Genomic DNA, 26152 nt, shown 5'->3' with positions numbered 1-26152 from the left:
GAGAGAAGTAGAGTCATTTTCTCATAGACTTCTATACAAACAGACTTCTTTGTGCAGCCAGAGCAGTCACCCCCTGCTGGGCAGTAGATAGAATGCACGTTTAAGACACTTTCTCATTGGCTTCACTCTTCAGAAACCAAGGTTGCCGCCTGCTTTAAAACATACTACATATATATTTTGTTAAGCTTGTTTGATTCTTCTTAGCTTCTTTTTCTTGTATTTCCACTTTCCAAAAAAAAGTTCTTCAAAATTAAACATTTAATACCTTTAAGGCAGATTCTGTACTCGGTCCTGAGCTAAAACAAAGGCTGATTCTACTGTCATCCAAAACAGTGTGTGGATGAATACAGTCCTTTATTTTATTGATTAAACACCGTGGTCCTAATATTGTAACAGGTATTTTTGCAATGCATCTCTAAATTTGTATAATTTCCTGCTTGACAGAATAAATATTAAAAGGCTCCAGAATTTAACAGTGTGATGTCATAGTATAGTGTGATATGTCATAGTGGTGTGATGTCCTAGTCTAGTGTGATGTCTTCGTTTAGTTTGGACCAATCCGTTCTGGGGACTCCAGATTACAATCAGGCTTATTAAAAGTTTTATTTTAAGGGCTATGTTGACGGAAAGGGTTCAGAAAGACAGGAAAAATAAACAAACAAGTAGAAAACACAGGAAAACAAATATAACAAAATACAGACTGTTTTAAGTTGGTTGTAAACGAAAGCAGTTGACTGTCGATAGCTAATCACAACAGAGAGAGCTCACAGGATGTCAAAGAAGTCAAACGAACTGACTCTGCTAGGATGTCAAACTGAGAGGTATAGGAGATCAGCAGTCCCCTACATGTGCAGACTAGAAAGCAGATTGATTGTTGGGCCACTTGGGGACGGCATAAATCAGACTGTATCAACAACACTCACATATTATGAAGTTCATATGGTGTATTGACAGCTGTTAGTCCTGTTCATAGTGTCAGCTGTGTCTTGGACTGCATCTGTAGCTCTGTACCCATGTGGGGAGGCTGAGGAGAGCTGCTGCTTCTCTCTGTCTGCCTCAGAGCCCTCCTTCCTCACGTTCTCCTTCCGCCCAAAAAAAAGCTCCTTCTCCTCTCGTCCTCTCCTCCCGCCTTCTCCTCTCCTTCTCTCCTCCCCTATTCTCCTCTTGTCCTCTCCTCCTCTCCTTCTCCTCTCCTCCTCTCGTCCTCACCTTCTCCTCTCGTCCTCTCCTCTCCTCCCGCCTTCTCCTCTCCTTCTCTCCTATTCTCCTCTTGTCCTCTCCTCCTCTCCTTCTCCTCTCATCCTCCTCTCCTTCTCTCGTTCTCTCCTCCTCTCCTTCTCCTCTCGTCCTCTCCTCTTCTCCTCCTCTCCTTCTCTTCTCCTCCTCTCGTCCTCTCCTCCTTTCGTCCTCTCATCCTCCTCTCGTCCTCTCATCCTCCTCTCGTCCTCTCCTCCTCCTCTCGTCCTCTTGAAAAATTTGATTCCGTTATTTAATGTCTCTTTATATGTTACGTTATATAATTCTATTCTATTTTCTCAATTTTTAGTCACACTTTTTTTCACTATTATTTCTGTTGTTATAGCTTTCAATTCTATGATATTAGATATGTATTATTTTATTGTATTTATGTTGTATAATTTTAAGCTATTTTATTAGCTTCTATTTCACACTGTTTTACTATTACTGTTATTATAGCTCTTAATTCAAAATTATAACATTGTTTTTATCATTTCTATTGTCTTACGTGCATTTCCCCTGCAGAGGGCGCTGCAGGATCACATGCCAAATGCGGTCATTTTAATCACTTGAGTTACAGAACATGGCGCTGTTATTTGTTGATCTGCTCTTTTTACATTCAGACTCATCACAAGTCTCAACACTACAGCCTGATACATTCACCCAAATAGTTTAAGAAGCCTTTATTTATAAAAATAAATTGATGATGTAATAAATCATTACATACAAAGAATTCAGTGTTTGTGCCCATTGGCACTTTATTCACGTTCAACTGTGGGTGGCAGACATGACTTTATAACAGTAATAGATTATCTTCATTATTTAGAATATTTGTTTATTTATTTAATGTAGCTCTCCATAAATTGATCGCTGGAGCAAACACGTTTGAAAGCGCGCAACCTTTACTTGGAAGGCGAGCTGTCTCTGTTTCCAACTCTGGACTTCCTTTACTCAGTTTTCATTATTCAATTTGGATAATGGAACAAGCTGATGTTTTGGTGCACGTGTTCATTCAATGCGACAATAACACAGACAAAGCGTTAACCGCGTTTAGGCAGCATCGGCTATCGAACAATAAACTCACACGTAGCAGAATACATGTGCATTAACACAAGTAGACAAATGAGATGAGGTAATAACCCTAAACTGACTTGTTCATGATATGAAGTGAACAATGGAACATGAATTCTACTTCGTGCACGGACCAGTGAAGTCACTATCAACTCACCATAGCCTATCCCAGACATTACACCAAGAGTATGCGATCTGCATTGTGCCCGTTCAGACTGAGGTATATACTGTTTATCTCTTTGAGAAACTCCAGACTGTTTTAAGAGTTCCCGGGTCATCATTATAAATAGCAGAGGGGGTGTGAGAGAGCGCGATAGCCCGAGCAGGAGCTGTGGTTTCTGGCTGAAACTCAACCCCCGAACAGTCCCCGTCCAGAGGTTGATGCTGCGTTCATGTGCTCTGCGTATCTCGGCGCTCTGAAATAACACGCGGTGCTTTAATTGGGGTCTGAAATAGTGTCACGGGAAAACTTTTTCCGGCTGTGAATTATTTAAGAAATCAACATACGGGACTCTCCTAACATATCACCTAATCAAACATTACACAAAGCAACGGACTGTCCTCTGTAATGTCAATTATTTACTCGCCAAAAGATGTCGATGGTTTTGGAGTTATGCAAGAACATGTATGGAAGATGAAGTGTAGGGAAAGTGTAATCAAGTATGCAATTGCCTATTAGTATTAGTAGCCGAGTATTTATTCAGGTCATTGGAGTAGCTACCATTCAATTTTGCTTTACCAAATGACCATCGTTTGTATCGTGGTCCAAATATCCGACATCACTTAAAGGCATCTTGATAGAGTGCAGGCTTTGAAGTTCGTCAGTGTGACAGGTTCGAGTCTGTTGCTGTGAATCCGTCAGGTGGTGAGTCATACTGCTGCTGGATAAACACGAGGCAGTTTAACAACATTACAAATGGTAGTTAAGCTACAGTTAATATATATATATATATATATTAAAGTCAGTGTATGTTAAATGTATATCCATAGTATGACAGACAGGTGACGGAGACGGTTCAAAGGGACGGTGAGAAGCAGCAGTGAACGGTTCGGACTGAATCTGCTAGTAAACGCATCAGAAGCGCACGTGGGGCAGATGCCAACACAGTTTGAACCAGACTTCGTCGCGAGCTTCTGCGTCGTGCCAGAAACACAGGAAGACGTGTAAAAGACGGATGTATGACAATGACCCACGCTGTGAACGCGACCAGACGCGTTTTTTTTGTCTCCTCTCCTTTACTTTGATATTTTAGCGACACATGAGAACCACTAGCTAGATTAGTTCACGCACCGCTCTGTTTGGATTATTCGGTGCGCTTTTTGGACCACGAGGGTGACTTTTATCGACAGTGAGTGGACAAGTATTTGAGAAAACATGGGGACTCAGGGCACAGGACGGAAAAGGTCCACCAAGAAGGAGAGGTCGACGGCCGAAGACGATGCCCTAAACCTCATAGCGAGAGAGGTGAGCGGAGAACTTTCTCAAACGTTCAATGAATCCTTCCTGTCAGGTCTCACATGAGCGAGAACACGGCAAAGAGTCAAATAACAGGTCTTCCTCAACCTACATAGTGACTGATGTGTTTCATTACCCGATGTTTTTAGTTGTCACAGAGGCTGACAGCTGCTGATATTCACTGACTCCAAGTTTCATGTCAAAAATCATAATTTATCCATCATTTTCCCCACCGAATGAAAAAAAGAGGAGTTTTAATTAAAGCACACAGTTTCCACTGACACAAATAGCCTACCGCTGTCTGTACCCATTAACGCTACATTTCATCACTGCCTTTGGGCTAATAGTCCTTTGTAGACTTTATAAGGTAACGGATTACACTGTCTGTATGCCCCAAGCTTTTAAATAGTTATTTTCCAATACAGTATGAAAATGAACTTGTAAGGACTTGAAACGCGCTTGATTACAGTAGTTAAAATGAGGTATTGTTTCCTGGTGACATAGCTGCAAGCAGGGTGTGTTTTCTAAAGCTCTCTCTCTCTCCAAGAGCTGACAGCTTGTATGTAGAAAAGCATTTAATTCACAAGCTGAAGAAGATTGGTGCTCCTGTTCACAACTGCATGTCCTCGCGACAACGACACAATTTACACAAGCTGATTTAATAGAGGGATTATATGCTAAAACATGCAAAACAATACCTGAATGGTCCTTTTTAAAATATAGCAGTATCCACTTTACATGAACATAACAGTTTGATAGATTATAACCACAGGTTTTACTCACCTGGATGGTACGTTATATTCAAGACAGGACCGGTATTGGCTGATGTATCATTCAACCAAACAATATGGTGAATTTATCATTACTGTATTGTAGTTATGCACTTAGGCATTACAATGGGGTTATGGTAATCATTGTAGGAAGATCTATCTGTGCAGTAGACTTCTTGGAATACAGCAGTGTGGCAGGTCTCAGTTCTTTTTGACCAGCAGCTGATTAAAATGGTTTACTGTACTGTAAGAAATAAGCCTTTCATGTGATAACCCGCAGGAGTCGATAGGCTATCCCTCAATAATGCAAGACCGAATGTGGGCAGCAGCTCCACACAGTTGTTTCTAACGGGCGCCGAAGTCGTGTTGTGACAGGTTTCCACTGTTTCCAGGTCTGTAATCTCTGTATTGTGCTGCGTCTAGTGTAGGATAGATGAATGTTTTGTGGTAGGAATAATAACCTCGTGTGTCGTCGGGACTAAAGCCAGCCTCTCTTGAAGTGTGACACCCTGCACGCTTTTGTCTGTTCTCGAGATCTGAAACATGGGCAGAAAATCAATATTTGGGTTTTAATATCAAAGCTAAATGACAACCATGTACAGAAACCAAAGCAAAGTCTCACAGTCGACCAGTTTTCCAGTAATTTATCACAAGGAAAAATATTTGAACATTCTCCTATATTCCAGTAGCTTAGAATAAACTGCTTGTTTGTCCATCAAAGCTCCCTAAGACGGATAAGATTGCCATCTGAAATGGGCAAGTTAAGTTCAGGATCATATTAACGTTCGAATGGTTTATGGATGAGAATATTTTGAGCATAGTGCTCTAGGTTATGTCATGGAAATCCCCCAAGTCCACATCCCATTGTAGCACCTTCAGTTTGGATGATGGTACATAAAGTAACTTTATTCAACCGTTTAAAAGAAGTTGGAAAGAAAGCAAAAGTGGTTAGCATGTTTGGTTCCGATGCTAAAGTAGACCTGCTTGCTAGCTTGTTTTCCCTACGGATGTGTTTGCATTATTCTATGATCATGTTGTCATCAATCATTTCTAATTATGTAAGAAGATGTTTTTTTACTTACTTCCTAGGTAAGTTAAAGCGATAGACTGCACATCTTTTCCACCAGACTTCCACAGAGAGGACCATGGTAGTATAAGGGGAGAAGAGTGGGTTTCTCTGAGGGTGTTATATCTGTGCGATACTGAGCAATGAACACAGGTTCTCACATTTCTGACACGCATGATGCATTTACAAATGACTCAGCATGGATCCTGCTGCCGGTTACCCAGCTAAATTTGAGTTTATCTTACAGTGAGGTGATGAGCATGAAAACCTGAACGCCGCCATCACAGCCATCGCCCCGATTCAGGGCAGCTTCCTTCAGTTTTTGGGAGGAAGTTGTGACCCGGATGTTTCATCCAATTTGCATGTCACTCTTAACTGACATACACACACTCTGTTTTCGGCACTCCTCAGCTGCGATGGCTGTGGTGAAAGCCTACCGAGGTCTGGCTGTTTTGAACGTTATCTTCTCTCAACTGCTTAGCTGACTATTTGCACAGCAGGGTCAGAGTATCTGAGATTGCATATTCCTGTAGCCGGCCATCGTTTCTCGTCGTAGTCTATTTGCAGTGGCGGGAGGCTGAATGTTTGAGGAGACGAGGAGTTTGACAGAGCTCGCGCACAGTCGCTCAGTTGGTCAGCAGATGCACGATAGCCGAACAGGAGATTCTCTTTCTTGTGTGCATTGAGGCCCAACTCCAACAATTACAGCTCTTAATTGTGGCCAGTGTTCTGTCGCATCTGTGCAGCAGAGAGAAAGTCTGTGCCTTTAAGTAGCAGTGGGGTCAAGTTCCTCACTGGCAGTCCTCTGACAGGATGGTATGTCAGCCCTGATGAGTTGGCCCGTTCTGCAACAGAGTTTTAAAAATAGACGCTCCTGAAAGATCAGCTGTTGCTGCACCCTAGTTTTAGATTGGGTCTGTGGGTGGGGGATGGGGATAGGGATGGAGGAGGAGGAGGAGGAGGAGGAGGAGGGACATGGCTCACCAACTGGCCATCCCACCAGCACGGAAACAGCATGTCGCTGCATGTAGTCTTTTGGCACTGCTGTGGAAAGCTTGTCTGTGGCGAGCAGAAGGTTGGAGAGTTGGTAGTTTGAAGCTGCTGTTTCAGGTCATAGACGTGGTCCATCAGTGTCGTGTTGCGGTACATTTCCCTACTCTAACTCCCCTCAGTATGACAAAGCTGTCAATACTGTGAACCGGACTAAGCGTGGGCCCAATGGGAGAAGACCACACAGCAGGAAAGACTGTCAGCACAGACTACCAGAGCTGTAGTAATTCTGCACTTTAGGGAGTTGTTTCCCTGCCCATGTCACACAGTTGTAAACATTCATTACCAGCATACTGTAGCTGACCTTCACTGCTCTGAATTATATCAGGGCTTTGTTGAATGCTCGATTCTGGTCCCGGTATTCTACGCTGCTATAAATAACAGACCGTTGCTGTGGACGCAGTTTCGATCTGCGTACACAGCGAGAAGACTTTTTCTTTTCTTATCGGAAGCAATTACATTTTTTGATGGTGATCACGCATCGCATCCTGTGCTCAACGTCTTCCATTTGGTATAACCTAGTTATTGTAGCACAGAGTTAAGAGGCTATTAATTGCCCGTCCTCTACATAATCAATGTTGCTCCGTGAGTGGAATATCTCAATGGAATTATTCGTAAAGTGAATCTGAGTTTTTTCAGTTTAAGGTGTTTCATAACATCTTTGATCAATGTAATGTATAGAGATGCATCGATTGTAATTTTCTTTGCCAATTCCGATTTTCTTTCCAAGAATTACAATTTATTTCCTTAAAAACACACAATTTTACAGAATTGTATTTTGATTTAAATATTTGCTTTGTTAAAAAAATACATTTTTAAACAAGTCATTTTAGATATATATTATAAGTTGCTTAGAGCTAGTGTGAGGAAGTTAACCAGGTCATTATTGTCTCTCTAATATCTATTTTAAATGGCTATGCGAACATCAAACAACTGTATATTCAAGTTTCTCACTAAAAACTACATTTTACAAGATAACATTTGAACACATCATGGCTTTATAATTTTGCATCACCCAATACTCATTTTTACTGAATATAGCTTGAACGCATCATACTCGAGTCCATGCAACCTCCGATAACGTTGTGCCTGATTCCAGTCCAATAGAACTGATCTACTTGCTCAAAGGGTTAACAACCTTGCAAAGGTGGAAGTGAGTCCTCCAAGAGGACTGTCCTCCGTCAGTACACAAAATACAGCCAGTACTGGGTGAGGTTTTACCACTTTGTTAATGAAGGCTGCCACCACAAGGTTGACATTTGTGATTTCCAGTGAAATGTCTCAACAACTATTGGATGGATTGCCGTTCCATTTGGAGCAGAAATTCATGTTCCTCTCTGGATGAACCGGTGACCCCTTTGCTTTACATCTAGCGCCATCACTAGGTCATTTAAAATGTTGGACGTTTACCCGGTCAGCTGTAGTGTCCACTCTGATGAGCAGGCCAGCTGCAGCTTTTGGTTTTGATAATTTACCAACCAGTTCATCACAAAGCTCTGAGGACAACAGGACAATTTGGTAAAAAGGATTAATCAAATCCCCACATGCTAGATCTTGCTGGTGGGGATTCTAGCTTATTGATGTACTTCTGTATTTAAGTCCATCCAAGCTACATTTGTGCACTTTTAAAGTGAAATTGTCCGTAATTCAAGTTATTACATAGGTATGTCCAATGTTCTACTTATAACAGAGCTGCTTTGGTGAAGTTCTTTATGTTGTTAATAATGGAAGCTGGGCAAATACCACCAATCTGTATATATTAGAGTGAAAAAAAGACCTGAAAATGTATAGTTTTGGTTTGAGTGAAGATCATTCATATAGCCCAGGGGTCGGCAACCTGCTGCTCGCGAGCCGCATGCGTCTCTTTAGCCTCTCTGTTGCGGCTCCCTGAGGTCCCCATCTGGCGCACCGGATCCGGACCCAGGACTCTCTCCAAAAAGACAAACGTGTTCAGAGAGAATATAATTTATAAGCAAGAATGAACAGAATCTTATATGTTAATTATTCCCACAGGCAGTCAAATCCTCTACCCCTGTCAAGAGCCTTTCCCTGCAGGTGGCGAATCATGATTTACAGAGGCCCCCCGGCCTCTGTAAACTATCAATGGATAAATCCAAAAAAAGAAAAGTCATGGAGGAAAATAGAGAGTTTAACTCTGCGTGGACGTCTTGATTTGCTTTCACTGCCAACGATGCTGACTTACCTCTATGCTTCCAGAACAAGCACACAGCATTTGCTGAAAAGTGTCACGCTGGAGATGAGTGAAAAAGAGCGATTTCTCAGCTGCTGCAGCAAACTCTCCTCTTCATAAGAGTTTGATATTGTTATATCAGTTAAAATTGCAAAAAAATGTCAAGAATTGTCTTTATTCTTGTTCTATATTTTCATAAATACAACAAACTATAGTTTTTGTATATATCAGTGGTGGGCCGTCAGGGCCTGCAAGGCCTTCTCTGCTGGCCTAAACAGAATCTCAAAGTTATAGCTATTTTATCATTTTAATATTTTTTCTTAAATACACTACATGTATTTTAATTTATAAAAATATGTTTTCCATTATCTTATTTTCTCATTGCACAGCTACTGTCTTCCTCAGTTGCTCTGCTTCCAGTGCAGCTTGTTTTAAGTAGAGCTTTTATCCAATCAGATTTCACCTCTGTGTCTCTAGGTAAGAAGAGAGGCCCCAGGCCTGCAGACTCACACGTGCATCCCTTTGCAGTTTAAGTGAATGGGGACGATATTGTTGATTGTCATAGTCTTCAACCAATCAGATCTTTAGTTTGACATGTTGGGCGTATTCTTTGACGTGCCAGAGCCTGCTAGCTGGCCTACAACTACATCAGCATTAACACACAGCTCAGTTTCCAGGTGCAGCGCTGCAGTGAGGTGTAGCGTGTGCTGTGATTGGTCAGTGGGCGAGCACGTGACTATTGGAAAACGAAACCTAAGCAGAGGCTTAGTCGGAGTAGTAAGAGTTCAAATTGAAAGATATGGAAGAAATTATGACATTTTTTGCATTTTGCTTGGTGTAGATTATTATTATTTTTTACCTAGCTTTGTTTTTTAAAAACTCAATGGCTGAATAAGGAGGAGAAACGGATTTGTGAGTTGGGATTTAACTGGGACGAAACTCTTTGTCAACAAAGAAAGGAGCATGGAGTTTGTCTTTACAGTATTTGGTAAGTCAACTGCGTTTGTTTTTTTACATCTAATATCTGAATGGCCCGTGCCCTTGAGTGTGTAGCAGAATGCGTGTTGCTGCTGTTGTTTTCCCGTTAATCTAGTTAGCGTAGCCTCCCAGAACACTTGCGGAGCTGTTTTTTGTTGTCGTTTTTTTGTTCCGGTTCAGAGGTCACACAGACCGTTGTCTCCTACATGAGTGCAGAAAACATTATATTTCCTACAATTTAAGCTTCTGCATTTTCAAAATGCACTAGTATTATTCAAACGTATTGTTCGGTTTGTAAGCCTCGTCCTGGACGGTTTAATACGAATACGTATAAAGTTACAGCCCTAGAAATGAATAATAACCGTATAGCTGTGACGTCATCATGAGGTTATAAGGTGGTATTTCAGCTGCAGGACAGCAGTGAAGGCCCAGGTATAAAATGCACAGCCCGCCACTGGTATATATAATATAACTATATATAACACTTTATAGGCTGTGATATCAAATAGCTGGTGTGGCTCCAGACGAATTTTAGTTGGTGGAAAATAGGGCAAAATGGCTCTTTGGATCGTAAAGGTTGCCGACCCCTGATATAGTGTAAAAGTTCAAATGAATAGTACAAACACATTAGTTATCAAATGTACAGTAGATCTCTGTAAGCTGCCCCTCTGGGTGGGGTGTCTCCTGTAAACCACAATCCTATAATGAGACAAGTAATGAGAGAGCATTAAACCTGTAAACAGTTGAGGTGTGATGCTAAGCCCACTAGCTAGCGACTAATTCAACCACTTGTGACACAAAAGCTTATCTAGTGTGCATTTTATATTTACATACGTTTATATTTAGGAGGACAGTCCTATCACTGGAAATGATTGTTGCTAGGCGGCAAGCTGACATTGTGTTGCAAAGTCAAAACACGTGTTGATATCGTTGTGAAAAATATTAGATTACAGTCGAGGTTATTTACTGCTCACACACACACACACTTCTCTTCACATAGAACATATTCCCATTCATTGCTTTGATGACTGCAATATAAGATATGTGTAAGTCAGACATCTACAATCATGCTTTGTTCATAATGGAGCAGCTCCAGATTGTATACAGTAACATCCCATTTCATTCATCTCTTAAACCCAACATGGTCCACGAGTGGTTTATTACTACACAGCCATGTTGGATGGCCAAGCGTGTTTGAGACTATTTATTTTAAATTGGGTTCAACACATAAAAGAGAACACAGCAGCCAGCAGTTCAAACTAACGTGTCAGCGAGGGCCAGCGGGACTCCAGGTCCTATTTCAATCTCGCAAGTGGAAAGTGGTCGGTGCACGGACTGTGTGGGCATCTACAAGTGCACCTGCTGTTTTGGTTCATGTATGTGCATCAGCCCAAAGTGAGAAAGGGCTGAGTGAAGTGTAATATAGATCAGGTGGTGTGTTGATCGACAAATGCACTCTCAGCACGTCCCATCACGGGTCTCATCACTCTGGATCCGTGGCGCGACATGAGCGCACAACACTGCAGATCTGCTGAGTTTCTCTTATTTGTTTGTCACATCAGAGGCAGTCCTTTAGCAGTGTCCTGCTGCCTTTAGGGGGCTGCAGGGATTCAATGAACTGAATGAGACGTTATTCATCCAGTATCAAGAATCACTCATATTCATTGATAGATAAATGCAGACCCAGTCACCGTAACACATTAAAACTTTAACTTTGGTGCGCATTCCAACGCCTCTACTGGTTGGAGAGTGATTCATTGAAGTTGTTTGTTCCCATTTTAAGCATTACTCCATTATTGCTTTGCATTTGGTCTAGTATGTAGTTTGCTCTTGTTAATAGGTGGCAGCTGACATCGCTCGAGAAACAGACTAGACGTGGTTCTGAGACGTTTATTCACAACATCCACCACATGCTTCGCTCCTCCTCATTTGAATGAACCTTCTACTTGTGCTCCGTGCATTGCAACAAGACACCACAACTTGAAACAGTGAAATACTTTTGATGTAATGGTGCAGCCATTAAAACGTTTTGTGGTTTGAATATAACCATGTTTGGTTTAAGGAATCACAGGTATTTGACATCACCATCATACACTGAACATTTTTTATACAACTTTATAGCTACCTCAGGTGTTTATCGTCAGAGTTGGAGAACATCACAGCTGGTCATCTGTCAAACCCTTCTGTTATTTGCTCTGAATTACAATCCCAGGTGTTACACAAGCTCTGGTTTAAGTTTTGAAATCGTTGTCCTTGGTTTAACATTTAAAAAAAAGAGTCTACCGGATATTTCATGTGCTGTGCTGACTTTCATAATGTGTACACACTGATACTTTTGCTGTTCTTGGGTCCTTGCCCAACACTGTGGTTAAAAATGTTAGATTTGTTCTATTGTGGCAGTAGAGCAAAAGCCACGGGCCCCGAGGGGCCTTCAGGGCATGAATGTGCTCAGCAATGTTATGTACAAGTGGAGTTTTTAGCCCAAGTTTGCCGGTTGATAAATGTAAAGGTTAAATATCTATAAAGATCATTACAATCGGATTGATAGTTGTTGCTGCTCTGTTTCAGTCCGTCCTATAATTATGACCAATGCCTGCAAAACTACTGACAATCCCATCAGCCACTTACTTTGCTTATTAGCAAATGTTGACATGCTATCACCCTAAAGGTAAACATTTTACCTGCTAAAGATCAGTTTGTTAGCACTGTGAGAATATTAGCATGCAGATGCATTTTGCACAAAGCCCCACTGGGCCCATAGAAGTAAAATAGGAATGTCCGTTCTACTCCTACTCTATTTTATATATGACTGTACCATGGCTGTAGACTGTTGGTGCCGTTGGGATTTAAATCTGACTCGAGTTGAAATCTTAGATGTGCAACTTTGAGAGTTGTTGAGATATTTTGTTCTGGACCAAAACCTTTAAATAGACTGACAGACCGGCCGATATCACCACTAGGGATGCACATCCTACTTTTTCAGCCCCAATAGTGAGCCCTGGGTGAATTTGTGAATCTGTCAGAATTTGCTCCACAGACATTAGAAGAGAGACAAGAGGGTGGCATTTATTATATATTATATTCTAAGTAAGATATGTAAAGTAAAAAATGGACAGATGTGTGTGTTGTACCATAATGGTTTAGGGCTTTGTGTACATAAATACTGGTCTATTTTAATAACCTGTTAATAGAAATGATTAAGCCACCAATTTGTACCAACATTACCCATTAATTATTATCCACCTAATAATGGATGAAAAATGATCTCTCTAGCTAACTCTGGCACTTTACATTGAGGTGGAAACTGAAATAATGATTAATGTGCACTCTCCCTGGTAAATCAAAAAATAAAATAAATATTACTCCCAGGCAGTCATCTGAATGATAGGATTACTGTTGTGTTTAGCCACAGTCATTCGTAGCAGACCTCCCATGTTTCTGTTGATGGTCTGTTTTGTCTGCGTGAGTTTGAGGGGTCAGCCTACACTGGGGATTAAGTCTCCAGGTTGGTGCTCGGCGGTTGTCAGAAGCTCAGTGAAGCGTTGAAGAGAATAGAGTGGATTAGTGTGGGGTTTGGAGGCGAGGAAGGGGAAGCCCACCACACAATCCCCCTTTTTCATTCTTAGTCAGTTCCTCACGTAGCCACAGCCAAGTTAATCTTTAATGCTGGAGACAAGCAACACACATTTACACAATGACAGCCAACAGTAGAACTCTGCACTGAATAAATAGTGAACTTTTGTCACTCTATCCCTGTACGAAAATAAGAATCTACCGTCTTTAGAAGTTTTAAATATGCTTCACCTCTAAACATGGCACTTTAAGTTTCCTGCAGTTGCACTTTGGGCGAATCAAACAGCTGTGCCACCCAGAACATGTCTGTAGCAGATCGACATTGTCCAGTGAACACCCATTATGCCATCAAGTACTTAAACATTAATGGTCCAAACAAATTACGTGTGCATTTCCTGATAAGTGTATATACACAAACCACCAGCTTCAGTTAGGCTTGGCTCATCTGACTCGCGTCTCCTTTAAAGGAAGTGGAGGCTCTGCATTCTCTGGCTTCCTCTTGATGACATCATCACATGCACAGGCCGTACAGATTGTTATCACAAACTCCTTCCTGTTTATTCGTCCAGGCCTGAGTTCTTTTCCACAGCTTAGGGAAAAGTGTGTGTGTGTGTGTGTGTGGGTGTGTGTGGGGGGGGGGGGGGGGCTCAGAGGAATTTGAGTGCAGGTATTACAATATATCAAATCAGGTACACTAAGGGTGGGGGTGCACTTATTCTATTTGATGAAGAAGCAGGGGCGATACCACTCCTGACTGCAAGGCGATGTTAATAATACAGACATGTTGCCAGATTATCTCATTTAAATCCTGTTTAAATAATGATATATACGATCATTTATTTGATTAGGAACACTTGAAAACAGATATTCTGATAAGCCTCTTGAACGTTGGTCTATAATTACACACCATAGGAGATGCACCCTGGCCACTATTATTGTCGAGCCCTGTACATACATGGCTTACTTCATTTCCCTTTAAATTACAATGTTTGTTACTTTACATAACATTCATTTGGTTGCTTTTGTTCAAAGCAACTTCAATAATGTAGTGCTGCAGGAATGAGTCCTAACACCCAGAAATGAGTTATTATTTTTGTGCTTCCAGTACTCAATGGATGTTTGATTAGATGCCTGAAACAAGGTCTGCAGTTAACACAGGCATGAGATATTTTAACGTTTTCTTTACAATATAAAATAAGTCAGTATGTACCCAGCTTGTGAATTTTGAAGCTTTTAATATCTTTAAAATGGCCGTTGCTAACATGTGGCTAAATGAGACAACATACTTGCGCTCATGCTAGCTTGGTATAGTTTGTCTATAGCCTAACGTTAGCTTTTTACTTTCAGCAATTTACATTTACACTTAAAAAAATCTTAGTGGTGTTCATTTATGAATATTATCTTGCTGAGAAATTGTTGTTTGCCAACATTTACAGCTATGCTCAGAGGGCTACAGTGCAAGTTTTCTTCTAAGAAATGAGATGGAAGTGCAAGCATGGGGTGTAGTCTCAAGAGTTGAGTTTGCCGCCCTGCGGTGCAAGTTGGGCAATGACTCTGCTGTCCAGATGTCAGTGGGGGGTTCACTCCTGCCATCATTTTGAGGAACAGGACAGAAAAGGACCTTGACTGTGGTGAATGCCCACAAATTCCTCGGAGTGAGTGTTTTTCCTTTCACTGCCCTGTTGGCCGGCTGCACAGTCCTGAACTGAATGTGAGCTGCCTCATGGTGCCAGTTGGGAACAGAGAAGGTGTGGGAAAATATCCTCCTCTATTAAGATGTAGAAAACGCTGGAGTACTCCCTGTGACGAGTAGGATAAACTTAATGGGAAAAGTTGCCGGATCCCTGAAGTCACAGCCCATCACAGTCTCCCTTTACTAAACCATGTCAGTGTGCCTGTGAGCAAGGCATGTAACCTCTCCTACTTGGGTCATTGCTCAGAGGCAAGGGAGTAAACCATATTTGTTTGAAAGTGTGTGACCCCCTGCATGCAGCGTAAAGAAATAAATCATCCTTTGTCACAGAAAGTTCTTTCTGCAACCGATCTCCTGCTGTTCGCTGCGCACACAGAGCTGCATTGTGTAACTTCTTGTGAGGCATCGCTGTCTCCCATCATGCTTTAGTAGCAGTCAGAGTTGCAACATAAACTGTTGCTGTCTGAGGCACTGTTTTCAGGCTACAAGAAGCTTCCAATTACTCTCTCAAAGAAAACAATGAGGGCCCCATAGTGTGTAACTAATTAGAAACATGTGAGTAACAACCAGAATATCTCAAATGATGGTCATAAAAACCCTGACGTCATGATTATGTCCCAGTGTTAGCAAGAGGCAAAACAAAGGAAAGACTGGAGGCAAACACAAATCACCTCAGAGTAGTGGGCCTGAGTCGGCCATCAAACATGTCATCTTGCTGTGCCGTTTGCTGCCAGATTCCATATTGCATACATTTTAGGTGATAAAACTGTTTCAGATATTGCTAATAGTTTAGCTTAGCCTTCTGCTAACCTCCACTGCAGCAGGCTAAACTATTAGAGAGATGGAGAGCAATGTTGCTAATAGGCTAAACAATCAGAGATGGCCCACTGTTGGGCTTGTTTTCTGTAACCAGTGTAGCATCAAAGCACGGCGGTATTGGCAAGCTAACTAGCAGACGACAGGCTTCTTAGCTAGCTTGCTAATTCCGCCCTCTATCTTATTCCTCTGCGCTAAGAGACTACTTGGTGAGGAGAGCAGGCAAGAGCTCCAGAGACTAGCTAGCTAACTAGCCAGCTCTGGAGATGAACAAGGAGCTAAAAAACAAGCCAACAAAACTTGCTAGCCAGCGGTACCTAACATGTTCAGAGAATTATTCTGCTCTGCCCACAAAAATACGTCATGTTTACTAACAGAGAAGTGGTCTGTACAGTACACTACAGTCTTTATGTAGTAAGACCCACAGTTTCTTGAGAGGAATGCTTGAGGATTTTCTGCTGATTAATAATTTGAATGTGCTGGGCATGAAACACTTTATTGGTACTTCCATGGGAGGAGCTTTTTCCCCGACACTATAATAAGGTTTCGATGGTTTCATTGCATTTCTTCACTGTTAAAACCCAGCTGCCTCGCTTGATTTCTATTTTTGGAAATCCTTGAAGCACACGATTTGTTTTATTCCTGACATGCTGCAGCCCTCACAGTGGCTAACTAGTTTTTTTGCGGTGCTCAGAGCTCTACAGCTGTTCCAGATGTTTGTGGTGCAGCTGAGGTTTAGTTGCATGGCTGTGTGAGTGGAGGCAGACAGGAGTTTCTCCTTGAGTAAGCTCTTCATGAGCATGCAGGGCTATAGGAGGAGTCTGTATTGATCTGCGTGGTTCTTTGTGTGGCTAGACAAGCAGAGGCTAGTGCGTTTTGATGCACAATCCTCACTTTGGAAAGAATCAGTAAGAAATTATTTCATGATTTAATATTTGAAGATATTCTTGTCTTTAAAAATATGCCCTTCCATCTTTTGAGTTTTAACAAGTTGGCAATGCCTCCTAACTAGATAACTACACTGAAAATCACCAGTAAGCCATTATACTCTGCTATGTGAGTGGATCTAGATATCTACTAGTCCTAGTTATTGAGGGAAAACATCAAAATCACTATGTACGCACCAGTAGCCTTTTTCTTTCCAGTGAGAAGCAGACGGTAGTCCATCCTTTACTAATCTTGAATGTCTTGAATCTTCCTGACACTGAGAAGGATATGTGCTACTGTAACAGGTTGTCATTTGTTCATTGTCTTCTGTGTTTTGCGTTGTAGTACATCCATTTTGGTCAATGGTTTTATATACAATACATATTTTAATATACTGCATAGTATGTGGCTGAATTTGCCATGCAAACAAATTGAGTGATTTGACAAAGCAATGCCAACTGAAGGTCCGCTCACTAGTTTTGTTTTTTGGAGCTTTCAACAGTATTCGTCATTGGAAGGAGTTTGCTCTGTACTTTCAATTGATTTTTCCCAAGTCCAGAATGAACTTTCATGCTTAATATCACTGCAACTAAACTGACTAAACCTGACAACTGAGCAAACCCCATCCCCTGATAAAGGCTGTGTGAAACAGTTGAAAAATGCCAACCCACAATTTCCAAAGTCAAGAATCATCTTTGATACATTCATTTAATATTTTCAGTACAAAAAAAGAAAAGAATAATAAAAACCTTAGTTAGAACTTTGCTATCCTGACATTTCAGTTCACATTGTGCCTTCCATACAATAGAACACTAGACTAAAGTCTGACACCCTCAAACATAAAGACAATGTGTCATAAGTGACAGAATTTTAGTCAGAGGCTATTGGATTATTATATTATATGTTATAAGATTTTGCAAAGACTGGGGATCTTGCAGGGTCCCTATTGGCAAGACTACAACTATTATTTCCCATCCTGCTCCATGTGGAAATACATTTATAAAAACTGTTCTGGCCACCGCTGCCCTTGTGTACGCAGTGGCTTGGACTGAAAAAACACCTAAAAAATATAAAGGGAAGACACCGCAGAATGTGGGGCAGCTTCTCCTCCTTTTCCGCGTTCCAAGAGAAACAAGACTGGTTCACGTTCTTGAGACTCCCCGAGTCCTTTCCTTGTCTACCCGGTTTGCTGCTTCCTGTTTGGTGCTGGAGAGAGCACACCTGTTGGTCGTTGACAATGTTCACATAATTGAACTTCACCATTTGCATGAACCAAGTGATTTTTCATGGTTGGTGTCGGTGTATTTTTCTCTGTGAGCAAGAGAGTTCGTAAGGGTTTGGAAACAAAGGCTTAATGTATCCTCCTCTGCCCCTTGTGAGTAAAAGACGTCTGTTCAGTTGACTCATGTCTGTGGCTTTAAGTGTGAGCTGAGCCACATCTGGGTGCTTTATAAGGTTTTCAAAGAGGAAACAAGCGCTTTTTTCCAGTTAGTCATTATAACCTTTAACTGGATAACAGGCAAACTGTTTGTATCCACTCAATAGTCCCACCTCATTTGAAACTCAGTCAAACCTCTTAGCTGGTCAGAAATCACAGTCATTTCTGTGTGCTGTCTTTGTCCTGCCTGTCCCGGCCATTTTGGTTGATGAAGGCTGGCTCGGGCCGTGGGAATTCAGCTCACTGGAGACATGAGTCGCACCAGACTGGCATGTAGTTCTGGAGGGACGTGACGACAGGACGCCCTCATAGATTGTCAGTAGACACGAGGGTTCAGGTCGACAGAAGCCAGGCCGATAGGTCTATCCTTTGTGGTCACAAACTATATGTGTGGCTGAAAAGTGCCATTTTAAACCAATAAGTGTAGAATTTCTGCACCAGTTTAATCATTTAATTGCATGAGGTTTTGTTTGCAGAAAATTTGAAGTTCTTCATATAGTAACTTTAAGGAAGTACGACACTATATGTTATATTTTTTTAATTGATTTGTAGAGTTTATTTTTTGAATTGACCATCTTGAAGGAAAACATCTTTACAATTTTGAGATGTGAACTATAGTTTGACATGTCATTTTGGCTTCATAACATAGCTCTTGCTTGATAAAAAAGCAAGTCAGGACAACAAAGTAAGGAAGGGCACACACTGTGTTACATAATCCACCTTTACACAATATGGTTTAAATTAGCCTCCCCCTAAAGTCTTCAGTTCTTTTCTTTATCAGCATTTAACGTTTCAAAGGTTGTGCCCGATCTTGTGAGAGCATCCATTTTTGTAATGAACTAGCTCATTTGCTCTCAGAGGACAGTCACCCTGTTGAAATAGTGCTGAATTAGAGCAGTTCTGATAGAAACAGAGAGCATGTAGGTCAGTATAAATAGCTGCACAGGAGGAGGAAGGATGATGTGGGATTCTGTCTTTTGGCCCATTTAGATGCATCTTTGTGACTAGAGGCACCCACAGTACACACTCGTACAACATGTGTGGACTGGACAGTCTGATGATCCAGGATTCCACTCACTCACATTGACTGACATAATGGTGTATTTTGATAACTACAAGAAGGTACTTTTTTTTTTTTTTTTTTTTCTGAACTCACTTTTCATTTAGTTTTCAACAACATAACAACATGCATTTTCAGACAGTTACTTTCTTTGTCCATTTTTCAGCTGTATGTAGTCTTGGTGCACATGGTATTCATGTACAATGTACAACGCACAGAAGGAACAACTAACATCAGATGGTGCTCACTCCAAGAGAAAAAGAGGGGGAAAATAATAAGAATAGATAATTGATTACATGCATTCATAAAAAAATAAAAACAAGGGATGAAGAAATAACAATTGTCCACTCCTGAATGTAGTATTTTAGGTGCTATATATGCTTTTCAGAGAGGATGGTGTATAATGTGTGTGTATAGAGAGAGTTGACAGGTATCAGTTCAACCAGATCGAGCAACATATAGTAATAACCCTCATTGTATTAATAATGCTATGACAGGACCCCATCGTTTAGTAAAGATAGGCTTTTGGAGCCTTAATGAATATGTGATTCGTTCCATTTGATAGATGTCCCATACTTTTTGGATCCATATATCGTATGTAGGGGGATCCGGTTTTAGCCATCTGATGGTTATACCCTTCAATGCTGCTGTGAGTAGTATGTTCAGAAGGTATTTTTTGGCCCTCCCATCCAGACCTTCAGGTATCGCTCCCAATAGTGCTACTGTGGGGTCTTGTTGGATGTCCTGTTGGAATATCTCTTTGAGGGCGTCAAAGACTTCTCTCCAGTATGCATTTAACTTAGGGCATAGCCAGAATATATGTGTGTGATTGGCAGCATGTGTTCCACAGTTCCGCCAACACAAGTTGGAATGTGTTGGGCCCATCTTGGCTACTATTTCTGGTGTTCTGAAGAATCTGGTGATTATTTTCCATTTAAATTGTCTCCAGGTGTTTGAGTTTGAAACTAGGTGTGCCTCTGTGCATATTTCCTCCCAGGTATTCTGTGGTATGATCCTGTTCATTTCCGCCTCCCATCTCTGCTTTATCAGTAGGGAATTATGTAGATTCATAGATAGCTATACGTTATATAGTTTACTTATTGTTTTCTTATCTTCGTTCCCCATCAAGAAGGTACTTTTGTGAAAGAATTCTATACAAATGGCAAACTAATCGTTTTTTAAGGAACACGATGTTTGCACAGTATTCGTCCCGGCGTTTGTTTTAAGTTGTTTAGTACACCAGGTGGGTGGAGTTTGATGCTCCACAACAACTCGGGTGGCATCTTGTTGTTTTCAGAGAAACAGTCGTTTTCTAGTAAGTCTGTTTTGTTTTTTAAAGTAGTCAGGGGTTCAATGATTCTGTTGTCAAAAATTAACCCGTGTCCCTTTATTTTATTTTTAAGCATACGCAGCAGTCTCGCCCAATAAAAAAGGTACACAGTAATGTCTAGAATCTAGATGATGAAATATTTCACACCTCTTAGTTGTAAGAGGGTTTTGCTGTGCTGCTACTCTCACACATTTAGTACTGAAACTACCAGTTCAGAGACTTGACAGTTTACAAAATGGCAGGAACACAACTTTGCACATGATTTATAAGAGGCAGGAAAGTCTGAATGCTCACTTTTCCCTTTTAACTGGCTTTATATTTATTTTGCACCAGTAATGCTGTTTCTGGCATGAATAAGAATAAATAAGTTTAATGTAGTGTATAATGTATTGTCCATCTAAAAACATAATATACGTATCTGTTGGGATTAGGGGGCAGTTTCGGTTACTTTTGCTTTTCACAGTCCAACACCCTTTAACCGGCAACTAACTGGTTAATTTTTACGATAAAAAGGCCCGTTCCCTTTACTCCAATGTTCCGTTGACTCAAAGAACACAGCATTTTGAAGCGCTATAGCCATCCACATGTTTTTGTTTTGTGGAGTAAATGTCCTGCCCTTTTATTTTATTTTCTGTTGGCTTTGCTGAAGCATATTGTCGCATTTTGATCAGGTCACGGGGTGCTCCGATTAACGATCGTTATCAGCTGATATTCGTTCTAAATAGTTTGCTTGGTGGTCTCTAATTAGGCTGATCAGAGGAGCCGATCAGATGCCGCATCGATTCTGAATTGAAACGTTTTCAATACTCAATTGTCTCTCTTTAATTCGCCCTGAGATTTAAGAGTACATAGAGATATTTGATAGAACTCTACCAGGTCCAAATAAGTTGACTGCTGTTATAAGAACCCATATTGTACTCGGAGCAGCCTACATTTCTACAATGGGTTTGTGTTGTTTTCTGAATCTTCTCTCAGCCATATTGTAAGTCATGTCACCATTTAAACAGAGGATTACAGAAGAGGTGATGGCAGAATGTGAGAAACAAAATGAGTAATAGACTTGGAAATAACTCTTAGTTGTTGTTTTTTTCCTGATCTGCTTGCTGTTGTTGGGTGGGGTTTACTGTATCCGGACAATTCAGAGAGTGTCAAGTACGTTTTCACTCACAGGAAAGTCTTACCCAGTATGATATGATTGTCTGCATGTCCTGGCACTTGTGGTACTGTAGCACCCACCCATCTGACACCTACATTTAAAACGGCTCTTTACATATTTGCCAATTATTTCCAACCCAAACCGATTGATATCGTGTAACGTGTCTTTACTTTGTTTCTCTTGCCCTTAATTCAAATGAAGTTAATAGGTCATGTACAAGTTAATGTTTATGACACATGCAAAAAAGAGTAAACGTTCTTGACCTCTTAGCTTGTTAGCTGGAGTTCGTGAGAATCAGTGCTCCGTCCTCCTGAGAGCAAAGTGGCCATGTTAGCGGAGGTTTTTACGAGCTGTATTTATGCTGCTGGAGGCCAAAAGACTGACATCACGTTGCTCCTCTGACGCTGCAACTTTGTCAACCACAAGGGTCATGTAAGATATAATGTGTTTTAAGAGAGAGACCCTGTACGCTTCAGTGGAGATGCGTCAGCACAGGTACAGGCGTTGTGTGCGTCTGAAACGGGCACACATGTTAAGAATCCCAAGGACAATGGGCAATCATTGACTGAGAGGAAATGCCGTTTAAGGTCAGTGAGTGAGAGACGGGGGGGAACGGTAATCAGTAAGGGCTATTTCTGGAATACCTCCCTCATCGCTCAGATGAATCTTTATTAGTTATAGTGAGTGTTTACTGAGGACAGCATTCTCTTTTTTAAATGGATGTCTTGGTACCCATTCACAAACTTGAGCAGGTGTTTAGCACACATAAGGTTTGCTGCAGGGTAAAAAGATGATGCAGCAACAAGCCTGCTGTTCCAACATTTTAGGCGTCTGTCGCCCATCTCTCCAACGCTGAACCCCTTCAAGAGCTGATTCAAGCCGATGGACATTATGGAAGTCTGCAGACTTCAGAGCTCGTAACTTCAATCCTGCATCTATCACTTCAAGAGCGTACACGCTTAATTTACAGAAAACAAGCATTGCTGCACTGACCTCTGTAGGTTGCAACATGTTGCATTGTGAAGTGACACAAGATGCGGACAGGGTAAAGCAGCAACCATGACAGTGCAGTCGCTTTGTGATAAGTCATATTCTATGACAATATTGCTACATATTGCCATTTCTTTTGCGTGGTGACTACCTACATTAGCGGCAGTTGAGTGAATATAAAGCTGGGGAACATGTAGTGGAGGTACTACGTGTCACAGCATAGACGACATACACCGCCATCGAGTGACGTAGTACGGATGTTCTGTAGTAATGAATCCGGGCAGCATGCCACAATACACAGCAGAGAGAGCAAACAGCACTGCCAGTCAAACACATTGTGACATCACTCACATACTAACATATAATCAAATGTTACCAAACCTTTTTAACTATAATATTATAATTGAATATATTTAATAGTATAATTATACGACATTTGCATCAAATACAAATATAATTGCATTTTAGAATGTGCCATAAGGAACAAAGACATGTATTTTTTTTTTTTTTTTTTATAAAGAAGTAATAAAAAAGTTCTGACAAGTGAAATCAATGTGGAAGTGTCTTAAAACGTGCATTCTCACTACTGACCAGCAGGGGGCGACTCCTCCGGTTGTATGTCTATGATAAAATGACTCTACTTCTCTCGATTTATTACCTCAGTAAACATTGTGAACATGAGTTTATGGTCTCAATCTCTAGTTTCAAGTCTTCTTCAATACAGCATGATGTTCATTTAGTACATTATGGTCCATTTAGAGTCAAACAGACCATAAAGCAGGGTATGCTTTAGGGCGGGCTTACTGTGATTGATGGGTCGCTACCACTACCAGAGCCATATAAGGCGTCTTTACGTCACTTCTCCACATTCCAGACATGGTAACTTCCGTTCATTAGTTGCAGAAAAGTCCACAAACCAATGGGTGACGTCACGATGACGAGGTCCACTTCTTATGAACAGTCTATGGCGAACAACCTCGCTAGACCCGGAACAATAACACAAGCACATACCTGCAGGAAAACGAGAAAACTGGAAAGCAACAAAAACAAATATTAATGTTCAAATGCTGTAGCTCCACTCTTTAAACCCAAACAAAAATGAAGAAAAAAAACTGAACTTGACAAATTCATTGGACCTTTCTTGGAGAGACGGTGTTATTTTCTCCAATTTAAGAACATGCTTAAGGTGCAGCAGATTTCCACTTTATCAGGAGCGGTCTCCCAACCAGTAAAGTGGTGAAGATCATTGCAATCTTCTGGGATGAAAAGAAGTGTTAAGAGTGTTAGGACATACAGCCACATACTGCAAGAAGTACAAATGACAGAAAGAGAGTTGAATATGGATTCATCTGGTTGTGTCCTGGAGATAGATGAGATTCCTTTAGTTACTGGAACCGGACATGTTTTACTTTCTTTTTTTTGTCTGACATGGCTGTGCAGTGAGAAAGGGATAGTGTTCAATACAGACTCTTTTCTTGGTGTTTTCCTGTTACTTGGTCACAATGACTGACATTGGGGAAATACATTAGTGCGCTGGTTGGAGGGATTGCAGCGACCCCGCCCAGAGGCAAACAGACTGCAACCGCATAGTGTCGGCCACAAAGCTAGAGGAAGGAAACGCTCACACACACAGTCTGTGTAGGGCAACGTCATACAGCGTATACGCGCTCTCAGAGAGGTCCTTTTAAGGAGAAATCCCTGCTCCTGCCCCAGTGCTGAGTGGAGCAGAGGGAATGCCTTCAAATACAGAAATCTAAATGCATGCGCACATTTACACGTCGTTGTGACTGCATGTCTGCATTCGTCTTTGCATTCCCACAAGGCTGTATACTAAATAAATACAGTCCTCTACATCTGTTCACAGTTCAAAGGACACTTGATATTCTGTGTTTATAGACACTGCTACAACACTGGTAGTCCAGTCTACTGCCACATACTGCAGTGTTGAGTCTATTTTCTGATTGTCTTTACTGATTCAATGAACCCTACAACTTTAGTTTAAGGGTCCATTTACTCTTCAGACTGTGACAGTTGCTGAAACGTATGGTGCATTCACTTCCCAACCATTAAACAACAAAACTTCACATGTCTATTAAGAACTCTATCGAGGAACTGGACCTCTGGTCACACGCGTTCAGCATTTATAGATGTCTAGATGTGTAACACTTTAGTCCAGCTAACTTGGCAGCTATTTTACTTCTCTTTTTCTGTTGTTTTTTTCTATTTTCTCTCTTTCTATTTCTTTCTCCGTTTGCCGCTCAGGCCGAGGCCAGGCTGGCAGCCAAGAGGGCAGCAAGGGCAGAGGCCAGAGAGATCCGCATGAAGGAGCTGGAGCGACAGCAGAAAGAGGTACGAGTCCAGACACATTCTCACATTTACAACTGTGACTGCGAAGGGCTTCACGGCCCGTCGTACGGCCTGGTGGCATATGTTGGTTTGAAGAGTTCTATCCATGTATCACTTCTTGTAACACTTGTATACAGTGGGTACGGAAAGTATTCAGACCCCTTTAAATTTTTCACTCTTTGTTTCATTGCAGCCATTTGCTAAAATCAAAAAAGTTCATTTTATTTCTCATTAATGTACACTCGGCACCCCATCTTGACAGAAAAAAACAGATGTAGAAATTTTTGCAAATTTATTAAAAAAGAAAAACTGAAATATCACATGGTCATAAGTATTCAGACCCTTTGCTGTGACACTCATATTTAACTCACATGCTGTCCATTTCTTCTGATCCTCCTTGAGATGGTTCTACTCCTTCATTGGAGTCCAGCTGTGTTTAATTAAACTGATTGGACTTGATTAGGAAAGGCACACACCTGTCTATATAAGACCTTACAGCTCACAGTGCATGTCAGAGCAAATGAGAATCATGAGGTCGAAGGAACTGCCCAACGACCTCAGACAGAAATGTGGCAAGGCACAGATCTGGCCAAGGTTACAAAAGAATTTCTGCAGCACTCAAGGGTCCTAAGAGCACAGTGGCCTCCATAATCCTTAAATGGAAGAAGTTTGGGACGACCAGAACTCTTCCTAGACCTGGCCGTCCAGCCAAACTGAGCAATCGTGGAAGAAGAGCCTTGGTGAGAGAGGTAAAGAAGAACCCAAAGATCACTGTGGCTGAGCTCCAGAGATGCAGTAGGGAGATGGGAGAAAGTTCCACAAAGTCAACTATCGCTGCAGCCCTCCACCAGTCGGGGCTTTATGGCAGAGTGGCCCGACGGAAGCCTCTCCTCAGTGCAAGACATATGAAAGCCCGCATAGAGTTTGCCAAAAAACACATGAAGGACTCCCAGACTATGAGAAATAAGATTCTCTGGTCTGATGAGACCAAGATTGAACTTTTTG

The 26152-nt window shown here is 41.3% G+C and overlaps 1 protein-coding gene across 4 annotated transcripts in view; it reads left to right on the top strand.

The window, feature by feature from the left end:
* The first annotated feature begins 3132 nt into the window (after positions 1–3132).
* lrrfip1a (leucine rich repeat (in FLII) interacting protein 1a) overlaps positions 3133–26152 on the top strand; it is a 77077-nt gene continuing 54057 nt past the window's right edge. For all 4 annotated transcript variants that reach the window (XM_031870065.1, XM_031870061.1, XM_031870060.1 and 1 more), the window contains exons 1-2: positions 3133–3772; positions 25064–25150. In XM_031870065.1, coding sequence (XP_031725925.1) covers positions 3683–3772; positions 25064–25150 — 177 coding nt within the window. In that variant the 5' untranslated portion in view covers positions 3133–3682. The remainder of the gene's footprint in view (positions 3773–25063; positions 25151–26152) is intronic.

Source organism: Anarrhichthys ocellatus, unplaced genomic scaffold, assembly GCF_004355925.1.
Source record: "Anarrhichthys ocellatus isolate YVR2014 unplaced genomic scaffold, GSC_Weel_1.0 scaffold51, whole genome shotgun sequence".
In the NCBI taxonomy this organism is placed as follows: Eukaryota; Metazoa; Chordata; class Actinopteri; order Perciformes; family Anarhichadidae; genus Anarrhichthys; species Anarrhichthys ocellatus.
The sequence above is the reverse complement of the archived record's forward strand: the minus strand, read 5'-3'. Positions and strand labels throughout refer to the sequence as shown.